We start from the raw sequence: 19,361 nt of genomic DNA on the forward strand, positions 1-19,361 counted from the left end.
AACGAATTCTAAATGGGTTCAAGCACATTAACTCTTTTTAATATCAAATCTGCCGGGTCATCTCTCTCAGCACACAATATGGAACTAATTGTGGGTTTTCATACATGTGTACAGGCAACACTTTGTTATTCGAAATAAAACAGTTCTCAAGAGAATAAAAAGATACAGCCAAAGCCTAGGGGAAAGTGTTGCCAAATACACAAAGAACCTGAAAATACATAGGAAAAAAAAAAACCATATTGAGGCTGGAATGCAGTCATCACAGAACCACTGATATCCTCCACAGAGCTAAGAAAACAAACCTAAAAACATTCAGAACCAGAAACCTCACCAACAGCCAGAGAGAAAGTCCTGAACCAACACCTCACCAAAGACACACGGATGGTATAGAGGCCTGTGAAAACACTCAGCATCACATTGTCCCTGCCAAATGATCAAATCCACAGCACAGACGGCAGAGCAAGAACTTCTCCCCACTGTGTAAACCTAAGCCTGTCAAGCCAGGACAACAGACGGAGGCGGCCTGCAAACAGTCACCTAAAAGAAGGCATGCTCAAAGGCATGATGCACACAGCATCAGTGTTACAGGAAGCTAAAACTTCTACTAAAAGATGTATTTTTTTAAAGCATGAAGCAACAAAGACCAAGGTAATGCAAAGTAAAATATTAACAGAAGAACCAAATTCTCTTTGTGGGCATATGCATGTGGGTACACGTTCATGTATGTACGCACGTGTGTGAGAGTACACCTGGAAGCCAGAGGCCAACATCAGATGTCTTTTTCAGTCACTCTCCATGTGACTCTCGTGTGTGTGTGTGTGTGTGTGTGTGTGTGTGTACGTGTACACACGCATGCACACATGCTCACCTATGAGCACGCTGAGGTCCACACTGTCCCCACCTTATTTTCTGAGACAGGCTCTCTCACTGAACAGGGAGCTCGCCATTTTGCCAGACTGCCTATCAGATAACACCCAGCAGCCTCCTCTTTCTGCCTGCCAAGGCCTCCATTACAAACATGTCCTGCTGTGCCAGCTTTTCATGTGGATACTGAAGGTCTAAGCACAGGTCTTCACACTTGCACGGCACGCGCTTTTCTGACTGAGCCCAAAAATCAAAACTTTAAGGACATACCCTACTTACAGTTAGTTACCTGCCACATAGCAGGTAACTTAATCCACTCAGCTAACGGTGGACTAAACATACACAGCATTGCTGTAGGTATCTGTGACCCAGTGGCTCCCCAGCCATTTTAGTTTGAGTAGCACCACCTCTAGATGTTTGTACAACATGCCTTGTCTAAGGGAAGAGCTCAAAGTGGCAGCTGACCGTGATTGGCTCACAGCAAAAGAGGAATATACTATTAATAAGGCTAAGTTACATGTCTATGCCAAAAGAGGTTCATGAAGACCAGGGGTAGCTGTTCACACAATCCCAACGGGGATCTGAGAATCCAGAACCAGTGGCCTACAGCGCCATCTTCTCAGATACTCTGCTCCCACAATGGGGAAAAAGGAGAAACACAGTTCAGCACAGCATAAAAGCAGGCAGAAAAACCAGATTTCTCCTATGGTAATATTCAAGGCCTCCAACTTCGCAGAATAAACCCAAGAGTAAGTAAGACTACACATACAGGAAAAGAAATAATAAAATCAAAACCCACAATGAGGGACCACGGCCAGCCAGGCCCCACAGCCCACTCCTGGAGCAGAGCAACATTTCTGAGAGACGTCTGCCCCTCGAGCACCCCTCTGCCCCTCGAGCGCCCCACTAATCAAGGAGGAAACAGGAAGGCAGCACATAAGGCACAAACTGCCCAGCACAAGTGTCCATAAATCTCCCAGACATTCCATATTTCATAGCAGAAAGTTATTGCTGCATTTACTAAGGAAAAAGACTACCTGAAGCCATTAAAGAAAAAAGTGAACCAAGGCGGCCCAGCTGCTCCAGCTGCTCCAGCTGTTCCAGTTGCTCCAGTCTGACTTGGTGGATGTCACTGCAATCATGTTCTCACAAGGTAGACTTCCCCACACACATGAACCCACACCAAAGTAGGTTTGTGTCAGCTTTATGAAGGGAGGGGGAGCAACAGGTCAGCAGTCAGTTTATATGGAATGGTGGACTTTAAGAATGTGTCGAAGAGGAAAATCACACACAGAAGGAAAAGAAAAATCTTGCCAGATAAGCAGCTTAGGCGTAGCTCCCTGCATTTACTTTAAATGTGGAAAGGGCCTTGGTAGGCAGATGGCCTATATCCTTCTGTGTGTGTGTCACTGTCATTTGCCTAGTGTCCCGTCTAAGTGTTCTCCGCCGTGGATGCGCTACAGAGCAAATGGCCTGTCTGTAGTCGCTGCCAAGCTTCAACTGGAAAGGGAAAGCCCAGAATCCACTTTCTCTGAGAGACAGTGGAGCATGCACGAAGCAGCTGCACACACCCCACACGCTCAGCCGGACACACAAGACACCAAAGGCACACTCAAGCATCATATTCTTGCCAGCTGCACAATAAAAAACTGAAATCCTACACAGGAAAAGATGCTAAGAGTGACCAATTAAGGCCAGGTACTCGTTAGGCTTCTAGAAGGGAGAGGACAGGGAGGCTCACAGAAAGGATAGGAGGTCAGTAAACTAGTCACAAAATTTAAGGGACACATTTTCAAACCAAGAAGAGACAGAAGGTGGCAGGAGCCCGTACGTCAGTTATTTCTCATGTTCTTACTGTTGTTACGAAAGAGAGGAAGACATGAACATTCTTTGCCTAGCAGTCAGTGATCTGTTTCTTCAGTTCTAAATACACAGCCCTGACGGGCTTCCTCACCTCACCTCCTGGTTTCTCCTTTTCCTCAACCACTTAAAAAACATCCAGACACCCATTCCCCAGGGCTGTTACAAGAATCAGACATCATGGTGTCTGAACTATAGGGCTAACACAGGGATATGCCCTCAACACACTGTTCTAAAGGCTTTATGGCCTAACACCTACCTGTCAAGGCAGAAGAAACTATGCTATCTGCCCCCTCCACAAAGAAGGGAGCTAAGGTCTAAGAGATGAACAAACCCCACTAGACTGTTTTCCATTGCACTTAGCACACGGGCAATAAAAGATGATGATGATAAAACTCACTAGATTCATACACAAGAAACCACCCCCAAGTTCCAGCTGTCAGCCCATTAACTCAGACAGAGTCCTCAGCAAACTCTAAGGTGGGCTCTATTATCAGTTCTATTTCATGCAGAAAAGCAGTGAGGCCAGAAATAAAGTTATTTTCCCAAGGCCATAAAATTGAATTGATAGGTGCTAGACCTGGAATTCAACTTTAAAGGTATCCTTCAGTGTTCCCCCATAGAAACTAAGTCAGGATACTTTGTCACACACATTGTTTCAGCAAACATGCAAGTTTAATCATGTACTGCTTTCAAATATTAACATGGGATTATAATCATTTTTTTCAAGATCAAGAAGAAATAGTGTCATGTTTTATTTTTAAGTCAAAATAACTTTTCATCACAAACATTCAACAAAATCCCTCCCTTTGCAGATTCATATCTAACAATATTCATAAGATGAATTTTAGCCTTTCAATATGGGTGTGCAATTCTTCTGGTGGATAACCAATGTTAAATAAAAGGTCAAGAGCCTGCCATTGTTTTCTTCTGGAAAGATAAAGTTAATATTTCTGGAATTAGCACAAGCACAATGGCATGAGTCAAGGGGAAGACGGAACATCTGCTCAGTGGAAGACAGCTCTGTGTAGACTGTGGGTAGAGATGAGGCAACCGATTATCAGAAACACAAAGAGAACCTTAAAAATGCAGACACAGGGCTGGAGGAATGGCTCAAAACTTAAGAGCACTGGCTGCTCTTCCAGAAGATCTGGATTCAATTCCCAGCACCCACATGGCAGCTCACAGCCATCTGTAACTCCAGTTCCAGAGGATCCAATGCCTTCTTCTGGCACCGGGCACACACATGCCGCACAGACATACAAGCAGACGAAACACCCATACATATTTTCTTATGTTGAATGCAGACACAGCCAGTTTCTAGTACATTCTAGTGACAAACCTCAGTCTCCAAAACCACCACTAAACACCCGAAAGGACCAATACCACCACCTCAAAGTACGTGTGGATACTGAGAGAGCAGAAGGCGGAGCCCCTGCCACATGGTGACTGCTTATTTGGGACTCCAAAGGACTTCCGTAGCCTCACCAAGCAATCAGAAACACTGTGCATCGGTACCATTCATATAATCACCCTTAGTTCAGCAAACTGACTTTCAAACAAAAGACAGAGCACAAGGCTGGCCAGAGAAAGTCTTCCCATGACTGGACACCTCACCCCTTCTGAGAGGCTCCAGAGTTCCAGGGGAGACTAATAGGGTCCTGGGCAGCTCATGTGTCCTGAGCAGAGGTCGGTGAACAGTTTACATATTACACATTACCCTGCATGAGGGCTGAGTTCCAGACCTCCAAGGACAGAAATACTAGATGTTATGAATGTAAATGCTGATTTGACGTAAAATGTAAGATGGATACAAAACTTTGTTTTAATTGACTCAACACTATATATGACCGATGTATGCAGCATCTACATCCTTGTCTGGGCAACTGTGATCAGGACAAAAAAAAAAATCACCATTTAACACTAGCAATTCTTGTCCTCTCATTTGGATCCTCCCATATCTGCCGAGCCTATTAATAAACGGTGATTCAGCACTTCACATTTTGTCCTCGACATATTTGCTCCACTTCTCCTGGAGCCAGACCTGCTCGGCAGACTGAATGCTGGGGCTCACTCACATTTTCTTGCAGCTATTAAGTTTCTATTATCTCAACTCCATGCATCTACAGCCCGAGCAAACGACATGCTGGCCACACTTTAAAACTGAGCTACAAAGTCTGGTTTTTATGTGCAGTATAAAATCCATTTAGAGCACTAAACCACCATTTTGTAAGAAGACAAACCTTTAAATAATTTATAGCACTAGTAAATCCAGAGTTCCTGGTAGATTTAAAAACAGCATTTAAAATATCACTTCAGATTAAAACCAGCGGCAAGAAGCCTACTCCCTTGTGTTCTAAAAGACCAAGTTAGAACGCAATGCGAGCAGGCCATCTAGTGACCACTTGAGGGTTAGTGAAGAGAAAAGACGAAGTCTCACGCTTGCTTGTCCTCTGTATTCTTGAGTAAATGCAAATGAAATGAAGCAGGTTAAGAAAGCAACGGTCCTTTGACTAAATGCTGTGGCATGTATTCTTTATCTGAACGACTATATCACACAGACAGACTGAAAGAGAAATCATGATCTTAAGCACTCATGTAACCAAAAGCCTCAGAGGTAGCATCCACTTTTCTTGAACATAAAAAATGAATATTTATTTTCCTTGTTGACAGTGAGTTAAGAATATCAGGCAGAGTTCATCTCAGAAAAGTCTCCCCAAATCACTGCTGCTAAGAGAATGCCATCTGCCATTATTCCCACGGGCACAGCCTTCTCAAGCTCCTTCAGACCACCGGCTTCTCTCTAACACAAAGTCACACAGTGGGAAATGCACTACATACTTATTTGGTTCTTGTCCCCAGTTCCTAACAGACCTACAAGCTTCAAAACTCCTAAGTTGTGATGTCTTTCGTACGAAGAGACTCTTAGTTGATGTGTCCTTGAAACTTTTAGTTTCAAGATGGAATTTGTCACCAGAATTCTGGATTACCTCGTTACAGGTTGGTAACTTTCAGCTTCAACTCATGCCTATTTAATCAAGTACTGCCTACAGAAAGCCTCCAGAAGAACCCCTGAACAGCAGAGTTCAAAGGTATCTGGGTTTCTATACGTGTGGAGGTGCTAAGAGAGGGGCAGCCTAAAGAAGCCATGAAAACTTGGTTCCCTACACCCCACACTACCCCAGACATCTCTTTCATCAAACTGTTCCTAAACTGATAACAAACCATCAATAACTAATAAAGTACTTTGCTGAGTTATTCTGACCAATTATAAAGCTTAAGGAGAGGTGCCTTGAGTTATATAAACAGCTGGGCAGAATGGTGGGTGGCCTAGACAACCGCATTCATGACTCGTGTCTGAACAGGCAATCTTCTGAGTTTGGGTCCTTATCCTGTAAACCAAACTAACTCTAGAAAGGATAAGAATTGAGCTGAGCTGTTAGGATACTCCAATGATATCAGAGGTAAGAAAATTGGCCACTGTAAGGAAAATCAAACAAAAACCCTTAGAACTGAACCTGAAGGAGAGGTAAAATGTCCCTTAGTTTACTCCAGAAATAAAGTTGTCATTATAAAGCAGCACTGGGATTTATTAGGATCCCAACCAAGGAGGGGACCTCACACACACAAGATAACAAGAGCTGCCACAGGCAGTCGCTGAACACGGCCAGAACCTTGCAGACGAAATGCTTGTGCAATACCTGTCCGCCTTGGACTGCACACCACACGTGGGAATGATCCTTGCAGCCAAGGACAACTGTTTCAAGCTGACTTTTAAAATCTCCTCACTTAACCTTTAAAAAGCCCTGCCTTGCTGTAAGGTGTGGTGGCGCACACCTTCAATCCCAGCACACACGTCACTGCAACAGTTAAGAAGGTGAATTGCGCTTCCTGCCCCTGGCTGGACTGAGTGTGCATTATACCAAGCACCGTTCCACGGGAATGCATTGTGAGTGTGCATTATACCAAGCACCATTCCACGGGAATGCATTGTGAGTGTGCATTATACCAAGCACCATTCCACGGGAATGCAACGTGCATCCCACCAACTAACTGTGACCTGGCATCTGTTCACCAGTTTCTCCATGTGCCATAAGGCTTGTCTGAGAGTCAAGTTTACTAGGAGACAATCAACAAGAATCCACGTTAAAACAGATGGAGTGTTGTCTGTGTGTCTTCTTCTAACTATAATTCTGAATTCTACATCATGCTACAAAGAATCAGGATAAGCTAATGCATACGTGGCCATCCTGTCTACACACTATAAACTAGTAAGAGTGGCAAGGACCGAACACGCAGGTCAGTAAAGCAACCGTATGATCTGGTCGGCCGCCACGTCCCAGTGTTTGCTGTGGCGTCTACCACAGATGGCACTGAGTGGTCTCCAGTTAACACGCTTCACCACGTATCACAGAACAGTGCTCATATGCTGTCAGTGACGTCATTGGCTTAGGAAAGCATTCGTTGAAATCCCTTTCCCCAAATAAGGATGATGCCAAGACAACACATTACAGTAATGGAGCATTGGGTTTCTCCTCCATGGACATCCTGCTTTGTGATGAAAAACAACCCTCCTAAGAAAAGGTCTCTGTTCTGAGCCCATACAGTCAGAATCACTTTCTAGACATAGACTTGAGTGTAACAAGAAGACTCCTGAAAATAAAACCAAGGATACATAAAAATCACTGTGAAATACCCAAAAGCAGAATCCAACACCGCCATAAGCAAATCTAATTGCTCTGAAATACTCCCAAGGCTTTTCGTGTGTGAAATGAGACAACACGCAGGAAGAACCGAGAGCAAAGACCTCTTAGGAATGCCACAGAAATGGGGTGGGGAGGACAAAGATTCAACAGTTAAGAACACGGACTGTTCTTTCAGGACCTGGGTTTGAATCCCAGCACTCACATGGCAGCTAACAACTGTCTACAACTCTAATTCCAGGGGATTCGAGCTTCCAAGAGTATTGCACACATACGGTCCAGACATGTGTGAAGTGCTCACACCCATACACATAAAAGAAAAATAAATAAATCTTTAATTTAAAAACAGACAAAGAAGAGGGTATTAGAAGATAAACTGGGGAAAAAACATGAGCCACTGCTCCAGTTTCTAAAGGTCAGAAAGAAGCACTGTAACTCAGCGAATAGCAAAGGACGAGGAGTACTATATCCCTAGGCCTCTTTTCGAGACACCGGGTGATGAAAGTGTCCAATTATCACATTGTCTGGCAAGTATAAGATAAAAAGGGCAATTAATTCAACCTCTAATTAAGATGGAATAAATTAGGAGGGAGGCATTAACTAAGACTACAGAGATTAAGATAAATGGGAAGTGAAGGCCAAAGGAGGAATGGGAGGGAGTGAGGGCATATACACTATGGCAGAATACATGACAATATCTACAAAGGTAAGCATCTTAGAACCAAACTAGGAACAATTCTCAACACAAATCACCTTAATTCTGTGAGAAAATAAAAGGACAATCAGTAATAAAAAAGAAAATACTTAGATCAAACTTCAGAGAGATGATTCTGTGAATGATCAATCATGAAATAAAAGGCACAGAACGCAGGCGTGGTCACAAAGTCACAGAGTGGCACTGGCCCTGTCCTCTGACCAGTGGGGAAAACATGTCCATTGCATGCTTCGCGGGTCCTGCAAGTCTGTGCTCATCCTACAGAGAGATGGTGCAGCCCCAAGCAGTCCTGTGCAGAATGCACGCTTGTGTGTGGGATGCTGGGTAGAAAGGACACTAGTGGACAACGGAACAGGCAGGATTTGGCTGACGGGGGCGTGGGATTCTGCCAGTCCTAGGCTTAGAGAGGAACTGCGGGATCGTCACAGAATAAACATGTAAGGAACAACATAAATCACCAACAAGCACAAAGCGTTAAGGGGGGGGGGGGATCAGAGACAGCAGAGTAATGGGGCAGATTTACGCAGGCAAAGCATGAAATCCGAAGAATGCTTTTTCTAAATAGTGCCCCAAAGAAATGATGAGGAAATCAAAGAAAGGAGAAAAGAGGGTGATGCCAGCAGTAGTCAGCCACACACCCAGCTGAGCAGCCCCTAGGTGGATGACTTTAGTGTTATCTGTAGTCCATACAACAGTGCCTCTGCAGTTTCCTAGGATTCTGGAAAACGCTTAAGGACTGCTGATTACACAGATAAAAATCATGAAATTAGACTACATACAACCCTTTAACTTTCATCTGGCAAAATTCAAGTAAAACAAAGGAAGTTCGATGTAGACAAATGTAACCACGCCCTATACTGAGCATGAAGAATCGCTGACCCTGGAGAAACTGGAGCCTGTGGTACAATACAGGTGACTGCCGACGAAATTCAACACTACGCCAACAGCATGACAGGCACATCATGATACATCTACAACATAAGAATGTCCAGCCTTTCAACATTCCCACGTTACCTACACAGTCCACCTTTGAGGACCACATAACCAAATGATGAGACAAAATATTAACAATAATAATAATGAATCCAAAAAAAATTCAGAATGTTTTACTAAGGTTAATTTTATTTTGAGCCACACTCATAGGTACCCTGGACCAAAGGTTGGACACAGGAGACAGCTTGATGATGCAGATCTTTCGGATAAATGATTGACTATCACGCACAGAGCCCAGGTTTCAAACCCAGGACCACATAACCCAGGTTTGGTGGTGGTGCACAACCGAACATTCAGGGCTCGAGAGGCAGAGGAATATCAAGAAGTTCAAGGTTATGTATTAATTAAGTTATGTATTATCCCCAGTTATGTATTAATTAAGAAGTTCAAGGTCATCCCCAGTTATGTATTAATGCCAGCCTGAAATACAAATGAAAAACATTATCTCAGGCCAGTGAGATGGCTCAGCAGATTAAGGTGCTCACCGTCAATGCTGACAACCTGAGTTCAATCCTCAGAACCCACATAAGAGGAGGAGAGACCCAAATACAGTAAGCTGTCCTCTGACCTCCACAGTGCTCCACGGCACACACCTACCCATACATATACACACAAAATAAATAAACAAATAAATTAATTAGGGAAAAACCACTATCTCAATCTTTGTTATGTGCTCAGATCCAATATCCAGCACTTAATAAAGTTCTGAGACAACCAGAAGGGGGAGAAAACCACCCACAGTCAAGTGTCAACGCTGTCAGAGCTAGATCCAGAAAGCACCAGAGTTCAACCACCCATCAGGACCTTAAATGGTGGCTCTAACAGTAAGATAACCAATTCCCACGATCGGGTGGGATGTGGTCAGCATGCAGGAATCCCTGGAGAACTTCAGCAGAGGTGTACATGATGGGGGAAGAAAGCCAAGTGATGACAAAATTGGTTTTGGTTCTGGTTTTGTTTTCTTTGTTTGTTTGTTTTTATGTGTATGAGTGTTTTGCCCAGCATATATATCTGTGTATGATGTCTGTGCATGGTACCCTTGGGGGCCAGAAAAAGGGCATCATCCTCCCTGGCTCTGAAGTTACAAGCGGCTGTGGACCTCTGTGTGGGTGCTGGGAGTTAAACCAAGGAGCTCTAGAAGAACAATCAATGTTCTTAACCACCAAGCCAACTCTCCAACCCCAAAACTGTTAGTTAATGATTATTACAGTTTAAAAGCTTGGGCAAGGCATGGTTATGCATACCTTTAAACCCAGTACTCAGGAAGGAGGCAGATGTCTGGGAGTTTGAGGCAAGCCTGACCTACACAGGGAGCACCAGGACAGCCAGAAATAGAGAGAGACCCTGTCCCAAAATTTAAAAAAAAAAAAAATCCTTTATAAGCTTTTCAATATATTGAGTACAATTAAAAATAAGTTAATTCTATTTATCGACTGAAATAACGGGGGCATCTGTGGAACAATACCTCACTGTTTAACATATGGCTAACTGGAGTCCCCCCTGGAGAAGAGCAAAAGAAACACGAGAAAATGGCGAGACTGATGCTCACACGCCGGACACATACACTGAAGCCACAACAGCTACACATATGTAAGCTGCTCTTGTCAGTTAAAATGAAGATCCGTTTTAAAACAATGCAGTGGCCATAAATTTTCACAGATCAGTGAAGTGCTAGATGGGGTGGCACACACCCACCTGTAATCTCAGCACGGGGAAGCCAGAGGCAAGTTGGAGGCTAGCCTGGTCTACACAGTCAGTTCTAGGCCAGCCAGGGCAACACAGCAAGAGCCTGGCGCAGACAAATGAAATGACTGGAGAGGGAAGGACCAGCTACAGGACTCTACAGGACTGTGAGAGAGAAAGTCACCTGGCCAAAATGCCTTCTAAAGAGGACCAGGCAGGTGAAGACTCTCAAAGACGAACCTTCCAAACACTGCTCTCTGCCTCCCTCCAGACACACCGCGCACCACTGAATCACAGCTTCTAGCACATTTCCCAGGAGCCACGAGCTCCTCGCTCTTCTTCTCTGACCTACAATGCAAATCCCCAGGGATGGAGCCATCCCTGATTAACCTCTGCACTGCTAGTGCCTGCATTTGTTACTAACTACAGTAATGGGGTTTTAAGAGGGTTGGTGGAGATGAGAAATGACTGCTGGGACCACTGTGGAGAGACGAGAAGGACGGCAAAGGCAGAGAAATAGACATTAGTTAATAGGAAACCTAGGGACTGAAGATGAAGTAAAAAAACCCTCCTAAGATAAAGCCATTGGCCTGAGGTACTGGTCAGGGCATCAGCGCACACACGTGTATACAAAACATGTATACATAAGATGTCACAACAGTGAAGTCACTATTTCCTATTATTTCTACTTATTCAGAGAAAACACTTGAATAAGAAACATAAATTCAGAAGGAAAGCCGTATGCTAACTACATGGGAGAGATATCATAATACAGAAAACTTGGAAGTTGAAACACATATAATACATTTAGGCAGAGGAAATAAAGCTATGAGAGACTGGAGATGGAAGGGGGTTCTGGTCAGAATTCTGAGAAGAGAGTGGGGGTGCTGACACACCCACACCTGCTTCGCACACAGAAGTGGCCAGCACAGGTAGGGACACGGGCAAGCTGTTGAACACTAGCCAGCACGCAACGTCCATCACCCACACAGAGGCCGAATCCTCTCCAGATAAAACAGACAGTGAGTGAAAGACGTAATGGGTAGTTTAGAGGGGGAAGAAAATATGTCTAAAGCCAGAATAAAATCCAAAGGACCCATGTATCTGTTATTCAGTCCCATCACATCTTCTGCTTCCATATGCCAGGAGCCAGAGAGAGGAGGTACTTGAATTCAGGAAGTCTCCCTCCATAGGACCCTCCTCTAAAACCTAGCTGTGAGTGCCTCACAAAGTTGAAGCAGGAGTCAAATGTCTAAGGAAATTTAACAAGTCTGTGTGCCTCAACTTAAAGTCTAACACTAAGTCAAACAGTAGAATATTCGTGAGATTTCCACTGTAACTGGTATGGTAAAATTAATGAGAAAATTTAAGACCCAACCTTTCTGACATTTGCAAGAACTGGGGTATTTCATGCATTGTGTATGCCCCACAATGCTAAAAATAGTAGCATACAGGAAGTTCCTGGCTTTTATGAAGAATCTGAAAAACAGGCTACGCAATCAGGTCAATTTTTAGAGGTCACGTTATCAGGCAGTTTTCTCCTCCTCTCCCCGCCGGCTTCCCCTCACCCGTTCCTGGAGAAGTTCCACAACTTGCTGGACACAGTCATTGACGTCACAGGAGTCCGTTTTCAACACCAGCTCTGGGGCCTCCGGTTTCTCATACTCAGAATCGATCCCCGTGAAGCCTTTAAAGGACAGCGGACCACAGAGGGAGGAGAAACATAGAGGGTTATTCCATCCGCACCCGTCTACGCTGAAGCTAAGGCTCACGCTGCCCTGGCAAGGCATCATGGTACTGAGGGCTCGTTCTTGGAAGACTTCTAATTAAACTTGACTTCTCCTAACACATACAGTCAGTTCCCATTGTTTACTGTACCTATGTTCAATGAAGTTGTCACCACTACTGAGTCGTATCTCCTGGGTAAAATGCAAGGTCAGGCTCCTGCCAGCCTCGGGTGTCATGCGCATTTCTGTCTAAAGACACCTCATCAAACATATTGATTCCTTTACACCGACCTCACAGCCACAGTACAGTTCAGCGAAAATGACACTAATGTGAGCCTCCCCTCTGGGACCTAACCCAGCATCACTGCTCTCAGACACTACAGGGCCAGGAAGATGGCTCGATGCGTAAAGGAGCTCGCCACCAAGCCTAGTAACCTGAGCTCAAAGCCGGGACCCATGTGGTGGAAGGACAGAGTCAACTCCTACAGTCTTCTGGCCTACACACACATGCCTGATGATAAATAAGTGTAATAAAAAAATAGCAATAATACACAGCATTTTCAACACGGGGGCCATCTTAAACATCACTCAGAGTGTGAATATGAGCAAAGTGGACAAGACCATGATGGGGATACCCACTGAAACAGTTTACCTGCGCGAATGGGAGCTCACCAACTCCAGCCAGACAGGGAGGGAACCAGCATAGGTCCAAACTAGTCCCTCTAAATGTGGGTGACAGTTGTATGGCTGGGGCAGACTGTGGGATCACTGGCAGTGGCATTAGGATTTATCCCTACTGCTTGTACTGGCTTTTTGGAACCCATTCTCTTTGGATGAATACCTTGCTCAGCCTAGATACAGTAGGGAGGGCCTTGGACCTTCGCCAAAGCAATGTGCCTCACCCTCTCTGAGGAGCAGATGAAGGTGGTGTGGAGAGGGGTAGGTGGAGGGAATGGAAGGAGTGGAGGGAGTGGGAATTGGGATTGGTATTTAAAATGAAAAAGTATAGCTTGTTTTCTTTTTTTAAAAAAAAAACACTCAAAAACAGGCATGAAAATGTGAAATAACTAACCTGCTGTCCTGCCTACTGCCAATCACTCCAAGCAGCAGCCTGTCTGAGTCAAGAAGGTGCTAGCTTAGGGGACAAGAGGTATGAGAGGCCTCACCAATGAGCCGGGCCCCAAGGCAGCGAGATTCCGCACGAGCTTGGTTCACAAGCTGAGGGGGCTTATTCCCAGACCCAAATATAGATGAAAATGGGTAACAAATATTCTCCTTCCCAATTTCCTTTTCCTTTTCCTGCGTCAAAAACTGAATGCCCAAATCTAGAATTCAGAGCTCCTGCAATGATCCCAAGCTATCGTACCTTGCTGGGAAGGCAAACAAGTTACCTGCATGAATCATCCCTAAAGAATATTCTATAACCTACCTTCGATGACTCATTAACGCAATATGTCCTGTTCCCAGGAATTCCAACAGAATGAACACAACTGGGATGAAACTCAACAGCAGGCAGGCTCTGTCGTTCCCTTTCGGTGCCTAAGGTGTGGCACACTGAAAACTGTGAGCAGTCCTTAAACCCTAGGCAAGGTGTGGATGTTTTCACGGCGCCGGATATGTTAATTCAAATTCAACAGTCTTAAAACAAGGACATTCTCCTTCTACCAAAATGTTTCTACTTCAGGCATTTTCCCCAATAGTTATGGGACATCCTTCACGGTCAGGCTCCAACGAAGACTAGAGGTAGTGATGGCTAGCAACCTAATTCTAGACACCTAATTATATGAAGGGGGTTTCAGCGCCACCTCTCAAAGCCCCAGCTCTGTCCTGTGAGCAGGTTTCCAACACAGTCAGCAAAGGTCACTGGGGCACAGTCCCAGGCACTGCTGCTAAGTCTGGGAGCAGGAACAGTATAAGAATCACTTACTCTCCTCATCCAGCCCCAAGTCACCACTCACTCCCAATTTCTTAGACAAGATTATCAGTCCTGCGGGCTGGAGATGGCTCAGTGACTAAGAGCACATAATGATTGTGTAGGGAACTGGAGTCTGCCTCCTAGCCCCTATGTCAGATGGCTCTCAACTGCCTGCAACTCCAGTTCCAGAGGGTCCAATGCCTCAGATCTCCCCAGGCAACTGCACTGACACGAAAGACAGACAGACAGACAAATACAATTTAATGTAAAAGCGGGGGAGGGCATCAGACCCATACACAAAAGCATGAACTCTCTAGACAGAGAGAAACTGCGAAGAAAATGCTGCTTGCCTTTTATTTCTCCCGCGCGTGCTTTCTTGTAGAGTCCCTTGACATCTCTCTGTTCACAGACATGCAGAGGAGCATCAACAAAGACTTCAAAGAAAGGTAAGCTTGCACCCTCGTGAATCTGCCTCGCATTGTTGCGGTCCTTCAGAAAAGAAGAAAAAAAGACGCGCACAGAAACAGGAAGGAGTCAATAAAAAGTAGCAGTAAAAAGTTGGATGAACCGATACCAAAAATAAATGAAAAGGACTTTGTACCTGAGTTTGTTTACATATGACGTATATATGATTTGCATATGAGTGTGTGTGTGTCCGTGTCCACGTGTGCATGTATATGTGTGTGTGTGTGTCCGTGTCCACGTGTGCACGTATATGTGTGTGTGTGTGTCCGTGTCCACGTGTGCACGTATGTGTGTGTGTGTGTCCGTGTCCACGTGTGCATGTATATGTGTGTGTGTGTGTCCGTGTCCAAGTGTGCACGTATGTGTGTGTGTGTCCGTGTCCACGTGTGCACGTATGTGTGTGTGTGTGTCCGTGTCCACGTGTGCATGTATATGTGTGTGTGTGTGTGTCCGTGTCCACGTGTGCACGTATATGTGTGTGTGTCGGTGCATGTGTGTTAAGCTTACACAGTCAGCCAATGGCTTCACCTCAACAACTTTGTTTCACTTCAAGATGCTTTAATAGCAGGTTTGACACACACTGGACCACAGCACACAATTTTTTTTTAAGTCACTTGGATTTCAGAGAAATAGTAAAGTTGGATTTAGCCTCAAAACACAGGCCAATGTTTAATATGTGTTTTGCCTGACACCACATTTCAACTGCGTCATCGGCACCTGATGGCGGAGCAGCCACACACCTGTGTGTACGGGGATATAAAGCTGGTGATGCACACTAAGCCCGCGTCTGCAAACAGCTTCGCCACCTCCGCGATGCGCCGGACGTTCTCTTCTCTGTCCTCGGGACTGAAGCCAAGGTTCTTATTGAGACCTTGGCGAATGTTGTCACCATCCAGAGTGTAGCATGGAATGCCATGGCAAACCAGGTACTCCTCCAGAGCCATGCTCACCGTCGTCTTGCCCGCCCCAGACAGTCCTAGAGGGAACAGTCCAAACAAATTCCACCTGAGAAGTTAGAACCAAGAGTCTAAGGGCAAGATTAATGATATCCGTTACAGCACCAGGGTCGGAGAATCACCCCTGCCCATTACCTCTTTAACATTAACCCCTTATCTGCTCAAAATATCTATAAACATCTAGGGTTTCTTTATGTTTGGGGGGTATATGGGGTGTTCCTCTTAAGCATGTATCTTCGGTAACTTAAATAACCCAGAAATCACCAATAAGATTCAAAAATTATCAATTTTAGTGTCATGGTTGGGTAGGTGTATCCACTTCATCACTGTTAACACTATTGAAAGATACATGCCACATTTTTATAGTCAAATGCCAAATTATATATAATAAGGGGAAAAAAGGGAAAGGAGAAAAGTCAATGTGGAACTATAAAGCTACCTCCTTACTCCAGGGTCATGCCGCTCACGGACCGTGACAGAACTATCTGGAGTCAGTTCACTATATAATTAACCTGAGAAGAAAACCCTAGCTTCCACTCACTCTCCTCTCCATCACGTATATTCACTAAACGATCAGGAGAAAGAAAGGAAACATTTATATACTAACACTTTACCAACCTGAAGACCCCAAAGTCAAGAGAACAGTAAGGCAAGAGATGAACATGGAAGTCTAGTATGCCAGTGATCTAGAACAAAATCATGGCAGTCCAGAAAGCTAACTAAAAAGATCACGTGCTGAGAGGATCAGCAGAGAGCCAGCTGTTTTAATTCATTAGTAGGCTGTTTCCCCAAAGAAGTTAACACAATAGCTTGCCCCTACAAATTCCTTACAGTGTGACCTGCCACTGTCCCCTCAACACAAAGTACCTAATGCCACCCTCTTGAGTCTGGGCTGGCTGAGGGACACTGGAAGCCAAAAAAATATAGTGAGTGGCACTATATTTAATTTATATCTACTGGGAGTGCAGCCTTCCAAGGCTAGACCAGAAATGCATCTCTAGCTTCTCAGTGTCCACTTAACGTTGGAGAACACCGAGACCACTCAGCTACAGGAATCATTCACTTGTTCTAGTCAAGGGCGTCAATCAGCTGAGCTCCAAGATGACAAGGACACCAGTTTAGCAGCCCAAAGGACTCTGACTACAACCACATGAGATCCAGGCAAAGATAGCCCACGGAGTCCCTTGAATTCTGCTTCTGCGGTGCTAAGTAATCAGAGTTGTTGTTTCACTGGGTGAGGCTCTGGGTAATTGTGCTGCAACAACAGAGCCGGAGCCAAGACATGAGGGCTCTACCACTTTTCCATTTGTTTTGTTGTTATTGTTGCTGTTATTTGCTTGTTTGTTGTTGTAGATTTTGTTTTGAGACAGAGTTTCACTAGGTATCCCAGGATGGCCTTGAACTCATAGCCCAAACCAATACTAAATGTTGAGCAAGCCTCTTGCCTCAGCATCCCGGGTGTGGGGACTAAAAATGGCGATTATACTCAGCTTTGTTACTGGTTTTAAACACTAGTTGAGCACCAAGTGCCAGCAAGAAAAAAAGAAGTGAAAGCTGAAAGGCTACGTTTTGTGTACAGGAGAGGGAACAAAAAGTTGTAACCAGTCTGCTTACATCCCCATGGACAAACATCTATACTCTACAAATACATATAGGCATAAAGAATAAACATTGCTGAAAACTGAGAGGCTGAAACAAAGAGGCAGAAAAATCAATATACATAAGACATATCAGCTTCAACAAAGCTAAAGAAAACAAAATGTCTGTTCTGAGTTGGACAGCACCCATCCCCCATCAAATACTCTGGTCCACTAGGACCTCAGACTGTGATCTTAACTAAATACAGTCTTTGCTGGTTAGACTGGGCCCCAAACCCAGTACCTCATGTCCTTGTAAGGAGAGACTGAAGCGATGTTGTCTATAAACCACAGAATGACAGTTATTTCTAAAAGCCCCAGATGCTTTAAAAAAAAAAAATGGAGTGGACAGATGTCTCCCACCAACCGCCACCATCCCATCACCGTGCTGCAGGATGTAGCTGGCCTGCAGGCATGCCGAGAGTGCCAAGCCAGAGTTGCTGCTGTGGCTTTAAGTCAATGGTTCAGCTGATTTGCTACAACAGCTCTAGGAACTAATATACCAGACAATTTAAAAACACTTTCAAAGAAACAATATCAAAGTACAATCTGGTCAATTAAATATCTCTAGAAAAAGTAAGCTGAAAATGTAACAACATTTTCTAAGAAACAGTATCAAAGTACAACCTGGTCTATTAAATGTCTCTAGAAAAGGTTAGCTGAAAATGTAACAACATTTTCTAAGAAACAGTATCAAGGTACAACGTGGTCTATTAAATGTCTCTAGAAAAGGTAAGCTGAAGTGTTTCCCATTAGGGGCGTCTCCTAGAGGAGCCAGTAAACTGCAGAAAGGGATCTCTTTTAAATTTTGTTTCTGATGGTTCTGCAGCATCTGTACACGGGGAGAGCCATGTGACACCCTGGTATGTGGATGAACAGCCTCTGCCGGCTTCTGCCCATTGGTTTCTACACAGTGGTCTATGGACTTGGGACGGGACAGCTCTCTCCACCGACAACACTGTTAACACAATGTTTCAGGAAGAAGCCAGAAGAAATCTTGATGGCATTGGACTTCAATTTCCTAGGAAAACCAAGCAGTGCATCCCCTGCACCTCATGGGAATACTGCCAGTATTCCCACGGAAGGACACGGCTTATACTGGCACCCTACCTCACTGTTCCTGCCATTAGGTGCCCCCTTGGCACCTATGTGCCCACACCCCTGTTCTGCTGCAAGTCACCCTCAGAGGTCACGCCACCGTCATGTTGACACAGCCTTGTTACACAGTCCAGGCTGATGATGAGCTTCCCAAGACCTGGGATTCCAGGCATGCATCACCGCACCCATCCATTTCTCTCTTGACCATACCTGTCAGCCAGACTGTGCAACCGCGAAAGCCACCTCTGGTCCCCACCACCTGCCCTCTCTTGTTCCTGCTGACATGGTGAGCTTGATAAGTGACGTTAGTTGCTCTCTGCATCCCCTAGAAAAGAAAAAAAAAATCTCATTTACACAGTCCTTTAAAATGTCAATACATATCCTTGTAAACATACAATCAACACCCTGTGTTGCTGAGGAATATTTTTTTTTACACCGTGCAGATCTGTCGCTCTGACTGGTTTAATAAAAAGCGGAATGGTCAATAGCTAGGCAGGATTTTCAGGCACAGAGGATACTGGGAAGAAGAAGGCAGAGACACCAAGGGATTCAGAGCAATCAGAATAGACACTACAGCGATGAGATGATAAAGCCACGAGGCAGAAAGTAAATTAATAGAAAAGGGTTAATTTAAGTTATAACAGCTAGTTAGAAACAAGCCTAAGCTATGCCGAGCTTTCATAATTAATAAGTTTCCATGTCATTCTTGGGGAGCCTACAGTCTTGACAAAAATGTCTGACTACA

The 19,361-nt window shown here is 44.6% G+C and overlaps 1 protein-coding gene across 1 annotated transcript in view; it reads right to left on the reverse strand.

The window, feature by feature from the left end:
• Papss1 (3'-phosphoadenosine 5'-phosphosulfate synthase 1) overlaps positions 1 to 19,361 on the reverse strand; it is a 66,647-nt gene that overhangs the window by 35,023 nt on the left and 12,263 nt on the right. Inside the window, exons 2-5 of the mRNA XM_048456740.3 lie at positions 18,827 to 18,941; positions 15,666 to 15,901; positions 14,811 to 14,949; positions 12,387 to 12,505 (exon numbers count right to left, since the gene is read on the reverse strand). Of these exons, the coding sequence (XP_048312697.2) occupies positions 12,387 to 12,505; positions 14,811 to 14,949; positions 15,666 to 15,901; positions 18,827 to 18,941 (609 nt within the window). The remainder of the gene's footprint in view (positions 1 to 12,386; positions 12,506 to 14,810; positions 14,950 to 15,665; positions 15,902 to 18,826; positions 18,942 to 19,361) is intronic.

The sequence above is a fragment of the Myodes glareolus genome, chromosome 17 (assembly GCF_982192425.1).
Source record: "Myodes glareolus chromosome 17, mMyoGla1.1, whole genome shotgun sequence".
Taxonomy (NCBI): Eukaryota; Metazoa; Chordata; class Mammalia; order Rodentia; family Cricetidae; genus Myodes; species Myodes glareolus.